The following is an 18,503-nucleotide window of genomic DNA, read 5'->3' on the forward strand; positions in this document are numbered from 1 at the left end:
AAAAATACTAATTTTACCTAAATAGTTAAAAATATTCATAATATTAAATGGAGAACAAGGAATGGAACTTTTATATTATACTTAGTATTTTTGTTCATTAAAAAAAACAACTAAGCCTAGTTTATGAATGCAATATAAAATTACTTTATAATTATTATGAGAGTATATATTTTACCTAGCCTTATTATTAAAAGAATAATATGTTGCACATCAGTTTTTATTTTACACCACACAGTAAAATAAAATATCTAGAACCCTCCATTCTTTAGTAACATCATTACATCATATTAGGTAATATGAACATATGAAATTTTAATTAGAGCCTATTTTTAGATTTAGTCGAAATTGTTTTCAAATTTTCAATATTTTAACAACATACAATATAGCTATAAAAATATATAATATATATAATATAATGTTATTAATAAACTTTTAAAATATAATATCAGAAAAAGACTAAATATAAAAAATATTTTCTGTACATTTAAGAATAGACCATAGGCATAACAATGTTAACTTGGATCCAAATTGGTTTGGAATATATTGAAAATAAGATAATTGTTTTATGGTATGTATACGAAGTGTGATATGCGGCAAACCAATAACTAGACGAATGCGTTACATTATAAGATAATTTTCTTCTAAATTTATAATTTAGTATGTTTGACATTTTCTGTCCAGTAGTTTTGAATTGTCATGGCTTCTAAGCTATTTAGAAATGAATCATTATCCAAACTATACATTTCATCTGAATTTTCCTGTAATATTAAACATTTTTTAATTAAGTTAAAGTTTTAGTTATTATTAAAAAAAAATATTTTTGTTCAATTATTTTTAATTTATCCTAACAATTGAAGGGTCTATGGGAATAACATGCTATGTAACAATTTGTAAATTTTACTGGGACGACTAAAAACAAAAAATGTTTTGCCGTATTGTATACCGGTTTATAAGTTTGAACACGATGATTGTGTACTATAAAAAAATTCTCAGAATTTCTTAAAATATATCGAGATTGCTTCATAGCATGTTATTCAACAAAAACATAAAATCCATAATATATTACACACCACGTTATTTCCACCCACCCTTCAATTATATCTGTAATAATTGGTAGAATGATATTCTAAAGAAACATAAACACAAGTGTAAATTACATTTTTAGAATAATTTAAGCTTAATCTTGACAATTAAACATTTTTTTTTTTAATTTAAATAATTGTGTCTACATTTATATTGTTTTTACAACAACAAATTAAAATTATGATACATTAATATTAACTTACTTTGAACATATCATCTAAATAACCAATAGAGTCTGCGTTGCTACAATGATCAAGTGCTTGAGGAGTATTCCATCTGCTTTTTTTGTACATTATATATCCTAGAATGACTGAAAAAAAAATTAATATAATTCAGTCATATATATATACAAATACAAATATATAAAATATTAATATGTCTACACTATTCAATTAAAATGTTTGGATAGTTTTGCGTATAACAAATAAGCTCATATATTGGCTCAAATCCCCTAATGCCTAAGTCGACAAAGATGATATGCTGATCATTTCTGGTAAACGATAAGTTAGACTATAGGCAGCTATACTCAGTGGTGTATTGCTAAAAATATTCGTGGGTATACGCCTTCTAGATCTTAGGTGTCAATGATATACCTATAACATTGAATCAAAAAAAATTTTTTCTCGCTTCGCTCGAATTAACTAACAATCTTTAGTTTAATTATCAGTATTTATCAAATGTAATTATGTAATTATCAAATTTTATGCTTTAAGGTCATTTTTGTAGTATTTTTAGTGCATTTTATTCATTTTTGAAAATTCTAACAGGTATACGGGGCTATACGGCCGTATACCCGCGTATCGTCGTTTATTTAGAGAGTATACGCTAAACAAAAAAATTGAGAAGTATACGCCGTATACCCTCCAATACACCACTGGCTATACTGAACCAATAATAAAGTTTATAAACATTTTTAAATAGTGTTGTGAAATATTTGAGTAAAGTTATTCATGTACCATGACAAAAAAGAATCAACATGACGGACATTAACTTAATGGTAATATGTTTCTGAAGTGGAATAAATAATTATTTAATAATATAAATTATCATATACTGTTAACTAATTACAAACCAACAAAATAATAATCAAAAAAACTGAGTAGTATTATAAAAGTTTTTAAAAATATTCTTTACATCACTGGATTAGTTACCATCCTTAAGAGTATGTCACACCCGCGTATGTTGTCTTAGTCTTACATATGATTACACATGTACAACATAGACAAAACGCAATTATGCATGTTAAGTAGAACTCGCTCAATTTTGATTCTAAAGTAAATATCCTTATTATAAAATAAAGAGATGATAATACTTAGGAGGGCAAAACAATGGGTTTTATTTTAAAATTTAAATTTTGTAAAGTTAAATAAAGGTTTTATAAAAATTTTGAAATTTTTGCTACTTCTAAACGATATAATAAACGTTATATTGGGAGTAATGGAAAAAACTTAGCGTCTTGCCCTCCAAAATATCGTCATATTTTATAATAGGTATAATTACTATAGAACCAAAATTAAGCGAGTTCTACTCAGACTGGGTAAACACGTTTTGTCCATGTCATAAGTATGTAAGACAGAGACAACAAATGTAGGTGCGATATCCTCTTAAACTTGATAGAGATTAGACTAAAAGTAAGAATAAATGGCACTTGGTATTATTTTTTGAATGAACTCCTTTATTAGTTTAATTTTAAAACTAAAAATGTCAAGTTTGAAATTATATAAAAAATGTTTTTATTTTAATAAACTGATCATAAATAACTAAATTGTGTTGAAGAAATCTTTACTCGCTGTTTATAAAATATTCATTAAATATTAAGTAAATTTTTTTTTATGAAATATAGCACCAGATACTTTAAGTATTTGAGTTAAATGTATATTTTTGTTCTCCTTAAAAAGTATTAAACAATAATCTAGCTTTGAATTGCAAATAATAATCAATATTTTTAATTTGTAACACTAATTTTTTATGAAAACAGCTATGACATTTAAATCCAATTAACAGTCAACAAAAAAATTACATAAACTATTCAGTATTGAATTATTTAACGGAAAGTTAAGTGTAATAATTTATCAATTAAAAAAAAAAAATTATCATTTTGGTCATGGTACAATTTTTTTTATACAGTGCATAAATATTATATTAATTAAGAAAAATATACATAAAAAACAACATAAATTATTTTTTTCATATTTTAAATATTCTCAAGGTTTACTAAAGTATTAAACGCACTAAATTAGAAATTATAACTGATTTAAAACTTCTAAGTTCTAACTAATATTATTTATAAAATACCAAATGATAGAAGAATCACGCAGCCAGCAAGTGAAGCTCCCGATATCAAAACAAAATGAGAATTCATATAACTTGAAATTTCAGGTAAAGATGTGATATTTGTATATGTGTCATTTGATCTATCAATTATATCTGTGAATAAATGTATCAATTATTTATTTTTTCTGAAAATATAAATTAATTATAGACAAACCTGTTTCATTCTGAAGTTCATATTGTTCTTTTAAAGCAAAATTGTCATTGAGTTCTGTAGAATTTTCTGTTAACAAAACAATCTGTGACTTATTGTTTACTTGTACATTGTTAACAAGTCCAGAGTTAGAAGGGACAGTTTTTAAACTGTGTATCTGTGTACTGCGAGCAAGACGAATTAAACTATAAGGAGTAAATGCATGACTGGATAATACTATTGGTAAAATACCTGAAAAAGTAATAATATATAAATAATTTGAAGTTTAAATTGAATATATATCACTAAAATATTTACCTTTCAGGTAACTAGCCAAACATATGAAACAAATTAAGTACATTATGTTGATACTAGGTAATGAAACATTTTAAGAAAATTGTTAAGTAGTATAATTTAACAATATTTCAATCCAAAATCGCGAAAAAATATGTTCAAGCAATTGTAAAATCATCAATTAATAACTTCTAATAATTATTTATTATTAAGGATTAACGAAAAGAAATAATTTTATAGCCTATTAATGGCACTTTGGCACTTTGAACTTGAATAGATGAATGGTTGATTATTATTGATTGATAACAAAATTCTTGTTTATACTTTGGTGAAAGCAAAAACAACAATAAACTTATAGGTATAAGGATATAGGTATAATAATAATTTTATTTGAATGAAATTATAAGCAATAATATTTATAACCTCTTTGGTATTTACTATTACAAAAAAACTGTATTTTGTACCCGCGATGTTTATAATAATATGAACATATAATATGATATATCATATATGTATAAATTTATATGTTTAATATTATGTGCATCATATTCCACAAGTAGTTTAATAGTTTATACGTTGAATTGTACATTTGTATAAATAAAAATAGATAAAACATTAGTCTTTCTATAAAAGAAACAAATAAAGTATTGACACATTCATGCTATATGTGTACATGATTATAGTCATGGTATTAACCAACTACTAATCAGTAGTAAATTAGCGGCAGCGGTACAGCACGAATTGTTGGTTACTTACTGGCAAAGTGGTAAGTGGCGAGTGATTCAAGGAAATCGTTGATTTTTGGTAAGGTACGTTTTAATACATTTTTTAAATATTTTTGTGCGAATTAAAAGGTGAATATGACTTACAATATGCCATCGCAGTCTGATGTCTCATGTGCAACTGATCGTTGTCGGTACATTGTTTGGTCTACCTACTCTGTTTTTTTTATTTGACTATTAATATAGTCATTGGGTTTTAGGATACTTTGTACGGTCGAGATTTAAAGTAGAAGACGCAGACGCTTTGTAGTGTCGAATAAAAATTAAGATAGCAGAACGTAGACACTATAGTAAATATGTAATATAAATTTTAAATAAAAATTTTCGGGGGGGGGGACGTGTCCCCGGTGCACAGTGGTTCGAAATTAATAAAAGGTGGCCAAAACTCAAAATGGTTAAACAATTTTCCAAAACAATATATAAAAAACATTTAAAAATATTCAATATAAAATTTTTTTAGTCCAAGCATTTTTATTGTATATAAAAAAAATACATTTTATTCATTAGTTCTTGGTTGTGTCTTTTCCTCCATCCTTGAATATCTTGATCATATATGGGTCCGTATATTTTGCGCAGTTACCTTCCTCTCAAAAATATGTAATATATCCTCCTCTGACTTTCGCAAAGTCCAACATTGTGAACCATACATGATAATTGGTTGTATGATTGTCAGATATAACTGAATTTTAATCTCTTTTGAAAGGATTTTAGAGCTCAATAGTTTGCTTTGTGCAAAAAAGCATCTATTTCCCATTTTAATTCTTTGTTGAATTTATATTTGACATTCATTCTTCCGTGTTACAATAGTACCCAGGTATTTGAAATCTTCCACTTTTTTAAACTCGTATTGATCCACTGTTATGGTCAAGGCCGTGACTGAAATTTTTTTTTTATATTTAAACGTTGAAAATGTATAGTCAATAAACTATATTCATCACTAAAATATTTCTACTTTTAAAAATTTCGGAGGAGTCCGGACCCATGGACCCTCCCCCCAATTACGGCCTTGGTTATGATTTCGGTTATAGGAAAGATGGTTACCTAGTTCCCTACTAACTTTCATGTATTGCGTTTTCTCTGTGTTGTAGCACTTGTAGCCCCATCTTTTTTGCCGATTCTATTAACCTGCCACATAAGTATACCACTTTCTATTCCTCTTCCCCTAGCAGGACTTTGTCGTCTGCATAGGCAAGCAAACTAAATTAAGTTCTATCCATTAATACTCCTTCATCTCTTTCAATATTCATTTCTCGGATTACCTTCTCTAATACCAAATTAAAAAGGATTGGTGATAGGGCATCACATTGTCTAAGTCCGGTTCTTACCTGATACCTCCACCATCCTTGATGTTTCGTTTCCTACTTTGACTTTAACTTTAGTCTGTTTCATACTAGCTTTAATTAAATGTACTATTTTCCTTGGGAAATGGAAATGCTTCAAAATTTTGGTTATGCTGGTTCTATGTATACTGCCATATACCTTTTGAAAACCTACATAGATTGTATGGAGTTCCTTATTTTTATTCCCAGCTTTTCTGAAATAACTGTCTCATTATAAAGATCTGGTCCGTCGTTGACCTGCTTTGCCTGAATCCGCATTGATAATCACCCACAACTTCTTCGGCTAAAGGTTTGATTCCATTCAGGATGCAATATAAGTATATAACAATACCTTATAATATGTTGTATCTAGCAGTGCTATTCCTCTATAGTTACTACAGACTTGCTTGTTGCCTTTTTTATGAATTGGGCATATATATGCTATTCCCCAATCTACCGGCAAAGTTTCCTTTTCCCCACACTTCTTTTATTAATAAGTATTATATACTCTCTATCATGGAGCTATCTTAATGCTTTAATACTTCCCCTTGAAGATCATCTTCCCCGGGTGACTTGTGGTTTTTGAGTCTATAAATTTGTTTAGCAATATTATTTATTTTTTTAACTTGTTTTAATATTATACTTAACCTTATATTTATATTATAATTTTTTTTACTAACGGACAATGTAACCGTCAATAAATAAAAATTCTGTACAAAATTTGATCAGAAATCCATTTTTTACGTTAACACATGAAGAACAAATGGAAATAAAGCAACTAGGATGACCGACTCCGGACTTAAAAGTTCTCGTTTTAAAATCGGAAAAAAAAATAACAAGATACACACGTGTCATTTTCATACAGATACCTACAAAAAATACACGTGGTTATGCGGGTGTGAAGTCGAAAAAACATTATTTTGTTTTCCGTGTTTTATGTTTTGGTAATGTAACTTACTTCTTGGACCGATTGTGGTATAAATCAATTGAACAATCTATCAACAAAAATAATAAAACCAAAATTAATTTGATCATTTACAAAACGAAATTAATCTTAGTGCTCGGCAATCGTTAAGTAAACGATGGAACTGATAAACTTGACGAAATAGAAATAAAACGTCATAACGAGAAAACCAAAAAAAAACCATTACATTCTGAAAATACATCTCAATTGTGTACCACCTAGTGAGACATTTATTCTTCAGTTGAAGAATCGAGGTAATAATAATATAATTAGGTACCTCCGGTAATAACAACGTGTATTTCTAGGTGCCGTTGAACTATGCAAAAGTTCTAATGAAAATCTTCTTTGCTATTTGGAAAATTCGACGAGCATAGATTGGACTTCGAATACAATCCACGACGACTTATTGGACTGCATATTCCTCGTAACCCGGCAAAACATTTTATCGGAAATCGAAAAAGTGGAATTAATTTCAATAATTGTTGACGGGACCATCAATGTTTCAAACACAATACATTTTATTTTACTGTTCCATTATGAATTAAATGGTGAACCTGTGGAACGTTTTTTTTTTTTTTTTTTTTTTTTTTTGGGGGGGGGGGGGGGGTTTCAACGCCACCAACGGATACAATGTAGAATCATTAACGCATACAATATTGTCCGAAGTAAACTCGATTGTAAAAAATGCATCGTATAAATTAGTTGCTCAATCGTACAGTGGTGCAGGTGCAGCCGTTATTAGTAAAGTAAACATTGGGGTTAAGGAATCGTACCCGTACGCATACTATATGCATTGCCACCACGATTAAAGATATATATATATTATATCTTTTTTCTTGATTGCCACTTACACCATTTGGACGTAGAAATGATCCAGTCAGTATCTATGTACAAAGAAGTGCACATTTTGTTTTCGCATTTGTCGGGCATTACTGAATTCTTTTCGAAATCACCCCAAAGGCCCAAGGGATAACTGTTTTCCACGGGCTAATGAACAACTGGTCGTCGCGATCCAAATGTTTCACCAAAACGAACAGCACATTGAAGACTGTGTACTTGTATCGAAGCGAGATAATGCATTGTGTGAACATAATAATAGATACATTGCAAAAAATGCCGACAATTAATGAGCTGGGAATTAATCAGGCGGCATCAATAAAATGTTTACTGACTACTGAGTGAATCGGGTTTTGTACCTTTGTTATCAGTATTTCAAAAAGTCATGCCAAATGGCAAATATACAGTCTCCACAACAATATGAAATCCACTGAGTTATCTAAATTTGCGAATGTACGTCTACCGATTTTGATTAGAAAATTCTAAATATTCTAAAATATTTCTAATATTTGTAATAGTGTAATTGATATTGTTTCAAACTATAAAATAAAACGTCTTGATGATCAATGCAATAATCGCAACTATAACAAAGAATCCCACAAACAATTAGCTTTTGACATTTGTGATACTTTAATAAAAACATTAAAAACAACGAAAGATCATTTAGCGTTCAGCAAGTTTCAAGCTGAAAAATACCCATCGTAATCGAAAAAATCAGTTATTTCAATTTACGTTACATTGCTACCCACTTGTTGATAAAAATAGATTGAAAACTGAACTACAAGTTATTTATTATAGAGATGATTTTCGTAATTTGTCTGGAATTATTCCAACATATCAATATATATTAAAGACCGATATAATTGATATTTTCAAAGAAACTATTTTATTATTAAGAATATTAATAACAGTTCCTCGTATAACTACAAAAAATAAAAACAGTTCTTCATAATTAAAAATGATTAAGACGTGTCTAAAAAACACTATATTTGAAGAAAAATTGAATGCTTTAATAATAATAAAAATTAAAAAAAGAAATGATTTCAAATGATACAAACTTTAGTCAAAAAGTGATAATTATGTTTAGTGGAAAAAAGAATAGATGTTTAGATTTTAACTATAAAACCAAGTAGTTTTATAAATTTTTAATTTTGTATAATATAAAATTGTAAGTAAGAAACGTAAACTATTTATTAATAAGGTACGAATAATATGAGCTATTATGAATTTTTTTATAACATTCTATTTAAGTAAAATATATTTAGTTTTTACACATATTTTGACTTCTTTGACTTCTCTTTCCAGTTTCCTGTATTGAATAAATTATATTTATATTTATTAATTATTTGCAAACACACTGATGATTATTACTAGTACTATAACTATTATACATTTATACTTCATAATATAATATGTTTGGCTATATATATATATTCACACAAGTGTTGGATCACAGCTGTCAGGAGATGAATTCATCGTTTAATTACCTACTATTGGTAGAAATAATGATGTTTCCTATTTTTTTATTGTTTTTAATTTAGTATCGCACAGCCTCATACTACCACCAAGAAGGTGCAAGTGTACACATTTGTGTGGTTAAGACATAACGTTATACTTCATTGGTGTTTATTTGTTAATGTTGTTCTTAGATCAAGTATGAATAAAAATATATAATTATATTTTTAAATTGTAAAATTAATTTTTCAAAAATAGGTAGTTATTTTTACTGCAACTAGCAGTATCTGCTAGATGTCTATATAGATCTAAGCTTTCTAGAAAGTATAATCAATTAAACTTCAAAATAATTTATTATTTATTAATAAAAGGTTTTTATTTTAAAAATAATTTCTAATTTGTATGTTGTAAACTGTAAAGGAACCATTTTCAGAATTGTATTAAAGTGCCTAAATACTTTGTGTTGTTACAAAATTTTACTTAAACAAATATTATAAACTGAGTGCTTGTTACCTGTACTAACTGTTGTTTTAACAATAAATCATGAGTAATAAAAGTAATCATAATTCGGGATCAATAAAAAGGTAGAATAGATATCAGATATCTTAATAATAATTAATAACACCTTCATCGCCTATACAAATTTCACAAATTTTATCACAGCAAATTAACAATTGATAAAAAAAAAAACACTTAAAAAGTTCAAGATTGGCTTAATTTTAATTTTTAAGTATTATATTGAATCGATTAAACATTGTTTTCAAATACCAACTAAGTTTTAAGTAATGTGTGTCATATTCATTAGTAGTGTACAGCACATAAATAATGGATATCGTTTGATTATTGCTTCTAACCGTGACGAATATTTTAATCGTCCAACGTTGCCAGCAAACTATTGGCTAGAAGATCAAAACATCATTGGAGGTATAAAACAACAATAAAAATATTTTTGTAAAACATAATAATTTCAATGTTTTAATTTTCAGGGCGCGATTTAATGTCATCAAATGAGGGTGGCGCTTGGCTGGCTTTAAACATCCGTGGTAAGTTAGCTGCTTTATTAAATGTGTTTGAATTAGATAAAAGACAAAATGCTAAATCTAGAGGCTATCTGGTTAAGAACTTTGTAAAAGGCAATAGTTCAACCCTAGAATATTTGCAAGAATTGCAAGGATCACAAGATGTGTATAATGGATTTAAACTAATCACAATTAACATAAGGTTAGCATTTATGAAATAATTTAAATAATATATGTAATCAAATATTATATTTATATTATGGTATCTGTTTTTGAAGCAAGAAATCTTTAGAAACACATTACTTTACCAATTTTGTACAAGATGAAGGACCCGCCTTGAAACACATACAAAATGGTGTACAAGGATTTGGAAATGGACCTTTTTTAAAAGTGGCTGAGGGAGAGAAACTTTTCAATGACATTGTTAAGAAATATGGACATAGTAATCATAAGGATACACTAATCAAAGAACTGCTACGATTTTTGAAATGGAATAAATTGTAAGACAAAATAAAAGTAAACAAATATATCAGAAATCAAAGCTAAATTTAAACCTATTGTAGACATTATCCTGATGAAGAGTTAATTAAACGGACTCCAAAATTTCCTGGAACTGATGACCAGAAAAAATTTAGTTCCATTTTTGTAGAAATGCCATCTCGTCAGTATGGAACTCGGTAAATTGTTGTTCATTTATGATTTAATTCTATTGATAAGGTTTTTAATTTTGAAATATTTAATTTTAGAACACACACAATAATACTAATAGATCACGATGGAAAAGTAGAATATAACGAATGGACCAAGTCTGGTTTAATTTGGAATCATCAGTGTTATACGACCATACTAAAAGCTGAAGTATAGAATATGCAGTGCAGCTCTGTGACTTGGACGACGAGACAATCGCAACCCTTACTAAAATTAATTATATATTTCTATATTTATAAAACTGAAATTTCTTAGTAGTATAATTTATAATTTACAATAGTTATAATACATATTGTTGTGTGTAAACATTAAATTTGTTTCCCTCAGATATGCATGCATACGGGGTTGTGTTTGGATGACTGGCAGCGTTGTCCAAGCTTTTCTGAATACGTATATTTTAAGTGAAGGCTCTTATGTGAATCATGTGCGTGCTGGTATGTTTAAACTGTGATCTTATATACTGGTTTTGAACAACCGGTAGCGTCGTCTATGACTTATATTTTATATTATCATTTCTATTTTCTACTGCGGCCTGCGACTAGTAGGAAGCAGATTATATAATATTATCATAATATTATATTTAATATTTATAATACTTAAATGAATAAAATATTAAGTTTAAAACTTTTATTTTTTTAATTTTATTTACAATCTGTATATAACAAAATTACAATAAATAATATATATAATATAAGTTTACACAGGATTGACAGCTTGAGAGAAGGGGGGCGTCTAGTGACGCTACTTCAGCTTGAATGAGTTTTTTTTTTAGTTTTTGTTTATTAGATTTTAGACTAATTTAGATTTTTTTTTAGTACTTTACACCGAAAATTATTTGTTTAGGAGATTACATGGCTAATTACGCTTTAAGCATCGGGGAGGATTATCTGGGATAATAAGAGACTGAGAGAGGATAGATTTGATGTTAGAGAATTTGAGTGAATCAATGTGTTGGAGTGAAATTTTATATAGTGAGTGGAAGCAAGTTCAGAGAGAGTAGGAATTTTGAGATCATTATGAAGAGTTTTATTGCTAATGTACCAGGGAGCTTTGGTTAATAAACATAAGTTTATAGACTGAAAAGATTGGAATAATTTTAGATTTGAAACTTTGGTCGATCCCCAGATTTGGATGCTATAAGTCATCGCAGGTCAAATTAGTTGTTTGTAGAGAGGCTTAAAACTTTTTAGTAATAATACAGTAGTGGATCTGAAGCTCATTTAAGGAGGGGGCGAATTTGTATCATAGATTGATAGATACTACACTCTGTTCAGCAAGGGAGCACGCCACGGCCCGAAAAAAATCAGTTTGTTCTGCGCATCCCCTTAAAAAAAAAGCCCAATGGTGGGGGGGGGGTTAATCACCAAGTCCCCCCCTCAAATCTGCCACTGTAATAATATGTGTATTGTGTTTCATTTTATTATATTTAATTTGTAATTTGTTATACCTATTACCTATGAATATGGGTATTATATTTAATTTGTAATTTGTTATACCTATGAATATGGGTATTATATTTAAAATCACACTACTACTAAGAATATGGTACTATATATATTAGAAGCAAATGAGATTAATATTTGGATAACTTCTTTCTAAAGGCTAAGAAGCTAATACTTAAAAATAACTTTATAAATTTTAAACTAAAAATATAATTATTGCTGTGGGTATTTAAGTATTTTTGATAGAATATATATACATATTTTTTTTTTGTAAAAATTTGGACATAATATTAGATTTTTTAAGCATTATATAGTTATACATAAAAAGTATAACAATATTAAAAAAAAAAAAATTATATTCTTGTTTGATTATTGATTTCACCAGATAAAAAAGTAAAAATTACATATTGTATAATATTTAACTGTGTATCATGGATGTAAATTATGATCTTCAAGAATAAAAAGAGTGGGAGATTCACCAACTACATACTACATACATAGGTACAACTTTATCTATGATACAATTCAAAACAGTCAAAATATTAATGTATTGTATTAAAATTTAATAAAAACAGTTTTATATACCTATATATTATATAATATTGATTATTTTAAAATTACAACATTTTATTCTTCACATAAAACTTGTTTATTGTTTGTTCAATTTTAGATCTTAGATACGTATTTATCCTCTTCATAGAGGATAAAGTCTCTCAGATGTTGACAAGCTGCTTAATCTCTTCATTTTCCGGGCATAGCGTAGAATAGCTACTGATTGTAATAGTATAAAAAAAATATTTGAGGGTGTTAATACCCCCAAAGCGCTCCTCTATTTATGCCTATGCCTATAGGTATAGCTAATGCGACATGCATTAACTTATATATTATACTTGGATATGTATCATATTATAAAATAACAGACTGGTGAGTATGGAAGATAATTGTTTTATTATTATTTATAAAAGATATTTACAATCTGAATACATAGGATAATACATTGAGTAAATGAGATAACATAGAATAATAGACGTAGACATGTGATGGAAGGAGCATCCATCGGCAATACTTTCAATTAGAAATTAGGGGATAGTTTCTAAAATAATAGTAGAACTTTAAATGTTTAGTGTTATTTTTTAATAGATCATGTGGCCATTTACATTCGAGACGACGGATAGATTTGTCAGGTAATGTGCAAGCACTGCAAGCGATAGTTTAGATAGAAGGAGTTTGAGTGATTAAAGCAGTTTTTATTAAATTTGTTGTAGTGATAGGAAGCAAGTGTGGATAATGTTAGTATGTTGAAATCATGATGTAGGGTGCTATTACTGACGTACCAGGGAGCATTAGAAAGGACACGAAAAGATATCGATTGAAAAGCTTGAAATTTGGTGTTTGGTTAGGTTTGAATTTTTTGAGGTTCCCCAAAGTTGGATTCCATATTCCATTGCTGGACGTAGTAATTGTTTATAAATTAGTGTTTTGTTATTTAAAGAAATTTTGGATCCGAGTAGTGATCTTTAATGATCTTTAAGATTCATTAAGTGATAGATCTTTATAATAATAGCTTTAAGCCTGATGTTGAGTGATGATCTTTTGGATTTGATATGGTTAGACCAGATTAGTCTTTTGCCAAAGAGGAGATTTAGGTATTCAAAAGTATTTTTTATGGGTATTATTTGTCTATTTAGGTGAACAGGAGTAATATTTTTAGGGCAGAGAGTGAAGGTAATTAATCTTGTAGTTGATTTAGGTGGTCTTAAAGATTGTTTATAACAGTTGTTATATCAGAGTTAGATAAGGTTATGGCTGTATCATCGGCGAAGATAACTAGAGTAGTGTTGATGGATTATGGTAAATTTGCTGTATATTATATTGTATATTGTAGAGAGTCGAAGAAATTATACTACCTGGAGACGCCAGGTTTTATAGTGCGCGTGTTGGAAAAGTTCCATCTTCACATCTTACTGAAAATGTACGATTTATTAGGAATGATTTAGTAAGAAATGAAAGATACTTGATAGGATGAGAACTGAAACTGGACAGACTGCTGGTAATATGAAGATAGAAGATACAAATTACTAATTATTGAGAAGGGAAGAGAATATAAATTTGAAGACTAACACGAAAAGCAGAAGAATAGATTAATTGTTTTCTATGTTTTTTTTTTATTTTTAAAATATTTTTAGCTTATTTAGCTTATTTGAGATTATCATCTTAAAATTTGAATAAAAACTGTTATATGATAATATAACAATTTTATAATTTTATTGTAATATTTAACATGTTATAAAAATATAAATTTTGGTTGTAAACCTTATAATGGTTAATAAAATAGAAATCCTTATCGAATTATAAATTTAAAAATATATAGTATTAAAGTGAAGTAACATATCTTGGAGAGGGCTTAAGATTGCTCGCCCTTCTATGCCCTTCCTCATATTAACGCCCATGCTATCTATAGACTTTTCAATAGGTGTATTATACAAGGTTTTTAATTATAAAGCTTTTTGATTTTTTACTTAATATTATCTATCACTAAATAGTTATCACTTAATAGTTAATACAGTTTCTAAATTCAATTTTTTCTGATGTGTTTTATGTTTTAACTATACTATTAACATTTATTATATGGTTGTAAATCTATTCTGTGGTATTAAGAGGACAACATACCCGTGTGTGTTGTCTTTGTCTTACAAATGTAGAACATAACAAATTTTCGATCAGCGGAATAAATTTTATTCTGTTGATTTTAATATTAAAATCAATTTACTTATTATTAAATTTATAGGTAATAATATTATCTAGGGTCAGGGACGACTTGTTATAAGAATATTAGGAGCTCCTGCCTCGAAAATGGGGGGGAAAAAAATATTTTAAGTTGAACAGGTTTAATCATAATTCTTAACAGAAGATTGATTATTCAAGTAAAAAATAATTGTATCTATATCATAAAATGTAAAAGTTAATGAAAAATTTAACTAAAGAAAAACCTAAAAATATTACATTGGTCATAGTAAATTTAGTTGGTGGATAAGTAGGTGGGTTGTTTTGAAACTTGCTTCTTGAGTTTTAAAAATTCAAACCGCCATTTTCTAGGGTATCTCATACTTATATCATTATTGAAATTTTAATTTTGAAGTGAGTTATAGTTATATAAAATATTAAAACTTTAAAATTAAAGTGTCAATAAAAGCCTACTAGATGCTCCGGATAATATTATTACCTTTAAGTTTTATAATAGGTAAATTGACTAATATTAAAGCTAAAAGAATAAAATTAATTCCATTGAACACAAATTTGCTATGTTTTACATTCGCAAGATGGATACATTACATGCAGATATGACGTCCTCACTCCTCTTAATGGAAAGTGAACACAGACATATACATTTATGGAAGTAAACACTGAACAAGTCAAGTATAAAATTATCTAATTTGTACAAACAGTTCATAAAATATTACTCATTTACTCTTACATTATTATAAATACTGCAGAATTGATTAAAATTTAATATATATATTTAAATATGTTTGAAAAATTATTTGCACAAACTAAGATATTTTATTATAGCTTGTGATTATTTTGTATTATTAATAACTTAAATAATACTAGTCTATTTAAGTATAACTTTACAATCAAGTTAATATGCAATATGTTGATTTATAATTTTCAGTATCAAAATTAATTAATGCATAAATGGATTTATATGCATTTGATTGATAAATTAAATGTTATCTACAATATATATACAATAAAATAAATTATTTTTAATCATGTAAACAATTACATTATTATAAATCATAACTATTTAACAATATTGATTATTAAACTTAAGCTTATAATAATGGTATAATATTTAAATTATAATTTAAAAGGTTTTGAATAAAAATAATTCAATCATAGTGATCATTAAAATTTGCTTTTTAGTTTTAAATACAATAAGATTTTTAAGATCTGATACCAAGTACAGAATTTTTTGGTGAAATATTATTAAATATAGATTAAAATAAAGTACTTATTAAATTAAATACTATTAATACCATTTTTATCCGCTTGTTCCAAAAGTGCTTGTAAATTAGTATCAAACAATTCACACCGAATAGGCATTTCTAAGGAATAAAATGGATTCTTTAGAGCAAAGTCTGCATAAATCTCATAAATTTTCTTTAAAAGTTGTTCAAGGCCTACATGCGTTGGATCAGCAATAACCATAAATTTCACTCCTATAATATACAATTTGTAAATTAATAATGAAATGTAATAGATAATTGTATTCAGTACCAGTCAGAGTTTGAAAACATTGGAGTTTAAATGTATCAGCTTCTAAAGTTTCGATTCCAGAACTCCTGGGCTCTGGACTTAATTGTGATGCAATGGCAAATAATGGATAAAACATACTGGCTAAGAATATCTTTTCATTGATAGTCATTTTTGGCCGGCCAAATTTCAAATTAAGGGGATAATTGGTTGCATCATTTAACATTTCTATTGCATCCTTGCCATCTTCCAGTTTTCTACCAGAAACAGGAACTCCATTGATTGCTAATAATACATGACCAACTAAAAATACAAAACAGCTTATTTAAATTTAAAAAAATCACTGTTTATACTGGTATTTTTAAAAATATGTGTTGGAAAATGGGTTTTTAAAAGTTTGCATTACCTTTGATGTTGTCTCGTTGACCAAACGATACCAATAGTCTGTTGTTTTCACAAGATAGTTTAAGATCTAATGGATAACCAAATGTTTGTTCGGTTTCGATTTTTGGCACAGTATAGTCATAATTGAATATTAGCCCCCCTGATTTTGACACAATGTACACACCGTATATTCCCATTGTTTTTAGGCCGTTAGGGAGCTATTTGTTCAATATATGTTCTTCATTTGAAAAAAATTGTAATTTTTAGAATGAATACTAGGTATATACGACAATTATTGAACATACAAATTGTCAATAAATAAAAGTGACAGAATAAATTAACAAAATAATAATATTATGTTTTAATTTATGAATAATTAATTACAATTTACACCATTTACTGTTTAAATTTTACACCAAAAAAATCATTGCGATAATTGAAAATTCGATATTATTATTCTGTGTTATCAGTCAGTCGTCCGCACAGATAAGATTGAATGAACTAAGTCACAGACTTAATCTAGTGAACAAGTTCATTCTAATATTTAATATTTTTTTTTTTGTGGTCTTAAGCCGTTATCAAAGTTGATAACAAAACCATCAAATTACAAATCCACTATCCACAGAACAGGTGGTGATTTTCGATTTCTAGGCTTCTAGCCTGGCTTATAATAGTTATTAGTTATTACCTACTATCTAATTTACTACAATTTTTTTTCTAGCAGTTATAGGCACTAACTACAAATTAAAAATATCTTAATTTATTATTTGATATAGTGGAATAGTTCGTTTAACTTCAACAGTATTTATTATTATAAATTTATAATTATTTATACTATATGTTAAAACATCAATTATAATGTATTATTTATATTTAATACAATATTATATCATTGTAAATCATGAAAAATAATACTGAGCGTCGATTATTTTAAGGTATTACTAAGAATTTTTAATTTTGATCTACCAAAAGAACCAACTAGATGAAATGGCGTATTTATAACTAACTTTTTTTGTGGGTGGGGGGGGGGTGAAATTATTATTTTGAAGTTGATTATTCTTAGTTCGTAAACTTTAAGTTTATGGTTTTTAATTTTTATCTTATCAAATTCATATTCTTCACAAATTTTTGCTAAATCTACATAAACCATAAATAACTCATTTCGAATTGATGTTATAAAATTAATTAATGATTAATAAAGTTCTAGTTTAACTACTTTTCCCAAGTCAACATTTACTTTTTAGAAGCTCTGCTTTAGATGTACTATTAAAATTTTCTAAAACTGAATTCCAAAATACTTTACTAATACAATAATATTGAGAGACCTAACCACGATCACGAACCGCTATAAAAAAAAAAAAAATAGATGTTATTGTCGACACCTCGACGGGCAGTTTTAATATTATTTTCCTTATTAATTATTTATTATTATTTATTTATTCATAAACAGTATGTAATATTATGATTTAAAAATTTTTTAATAAGTTAAAAAAAA

The 18,503-nt window shown here is 27.4% G+C and overlaps 3 protein-coding genes and 1 long non-coding RNA gene across 7 annotated transcripts; 1 reads left to right on the top strand and 3 right to left on the bottom strand.

The window, feature by feature from the left end:
• Positions 1–387: 387 nt before the first annotated feature.
• LOC132921952 (uncharacterized) lies at positions 388–4,132 on the bottom strand. The gene is made up of 5 exons (XM_060985219.1): positions 3,866–4,132; positions 3,572–3,799; positions 3,379–3,510; positions 1,287–1,393; positions 388–758 (listed from the first exon to the last, which is right to left on the bottom strand). The coding sequence occupies exons 1-5, from the start codon at positions 3,906–3,908 to the stop codon at positions 648–650; spliced, it is 621 nt and encodes a 206-aa protein (XP_060841202.1). The 5' UTR covers positions 3,909–4,132; the 3' UTR covers positions 388–647.
• A 255-nt stretch (positions 4,133–4,387) lies between these two features.
• On the top strand, positions 4,388–11,555 carry LOC132918883 (transport and Golgi organization protein 2 homolog). Of its 4 annotated transcripts, none has more exons than XM_060980223.1 (6): positions 4,388–4,650; positions 10,004–10,122; positions 10,185–10,419; positions 10,496–10,717; positions 10,781–10,894; positions 10,964–11,555. In XM_060980223.1, exons 3-6 carry the CDS (start codon positions 10,196–10,198, stop codon positions 11,079–11,081), a joined length of 678 nt encoding a protein of 225 aa, XP_060836206.1. In that variant the 5' UTR covers positions 4,388–4,650; positions 10,004–10,122; positions 10,185–10,195; the 3' UTR covers positions 11,082–11,555. The 4 variants fall into 4 exon arrangements, with proteins under 4 accessions (XP_060836206.1, XP_060836207.1, XP_060836203.1 ...); XM_060980224.1 differs by having other exon boundaries at positions 4,388–4,645; XM_060980222.1 differs by lacking the exon at positions 4,388–4,650 and having other exon boundaries at positions 8,958–10,122; positions 10,185–10,241; positions 10,305–10,419.
• On the bottom strand, positions 11,531–13,409 carry LOC132918885 (uncharacterized). Its single transcript, XR_009660578.1, has 2 exons — positions 12,422–13,409; positions 11,531–12,379 (listed from the first exon to the last, which is right to left on the bottom strand). It is a non-coding gene; the product is annotated as an uncharacterized LOC132918885 (long non-coding RNA).
• A 2,705-nt stretch (positions 13,410–16,114) lies between these two features.
• Positions 16,115–17,511, bottom strand: LOC132918884 (trafficking protein particle complex subunit 4). Its single transcript, XM_060980225.1, has 3 exons — positions 17,031–17,511; positions 16,649–16,927; positions 16,115–16,590 (listed from the first exon to the last, which is right to left on the bottom strand). The coding sequence occupies exons 1-3, from the start codon at positions 17,203–17,205 to the stop codon at positions 16,391–16,393; spliced, it is 654 nt and encodes a 217-aa protein (XP_060836208.1). The 5' UTR covers positions 17,206–17,511; the 3' UTR covers positions 16,115–16,390.
• Positions 17,512–18,503: the final 992 nt, after the last annotated feature.

Source organism: Rhopalosiphum padi, chromosome 2 (genome assembly GCF_020882245.1).
Source record: "Rhopalosiphum padi isolate XX-2018 chromosome 2, ASM2088224v1, whole genome shotgun sequence".
Lineage (NCBI taxonomy): Eukaryota > Metazoa > Arthropoda > Insecta > Hemiptera > Aphididae > Rhopalosiphum > Rhopalosiphum padi.

Bases quoted from the DNA above. Each gene is read 5' to 3' on its own strand.
- LOC132921952 (XM_060985219.1), bottom strand. From the start codon at position 3,908: ATGTACTTAATTTGTTTCATATGTTTGGCTAGTTACCTGAAAG. The intron at 1,394-3,378 runs GTATTTTATAAA...TTTTTTTTTCAG, and splicing joins CGTGATTCTTCTATCATTTG to TCATTCTAGGATATATAATG. The intron at 759-1,286 runs GTAAGTTAATAT...TTAATATTACAG, and splicing joins ATTTAGATGATATGTTCAAA to GAAAATTCAGATGAAATGTA.
- LOC132918883 (XM_060980220.1), top strand. From the start codon at position 9,984: ATGTGTGTCATATTCATTAGTAGTGTACAGCACATAAATAATGGATAT. The intron at 10,420-10,495 runs GTTAGCATTTAT...CTGTTTTTGAAG, and splicing joins CTAATCACAATTAACATAAG to CAAGAAATCTTTAGAAACAC. The intron at 10,718-10,780 runs GTAAGACAAAAT...AACCTATTGTAG, and splicing joins TTTTTGAAATGGAATAAATT to ACATTATCCTGATGAAGAGT.
- LOC132918884 (XM_060980225.1), bottom strand. From the start codon at position 17,205: ATGGGAATATACGGTGTGTACATTGTGTCAAAATCAGGGGGGCTAATA. The intron at 16,928-17,030 runs GTAATGCAAACT...TTGTATTTTTAG, and splicing joins TCAACGAGACAACATCAAAG to TTGGTCATGTATTATTAGCA. The intron at 16,591-16,648 runs GTACTGAATACA...TGTATATTATAG, and splicing joins ATGTTTTCAAACTCTGACTG to GAGTGAAATTTATGGTTATT.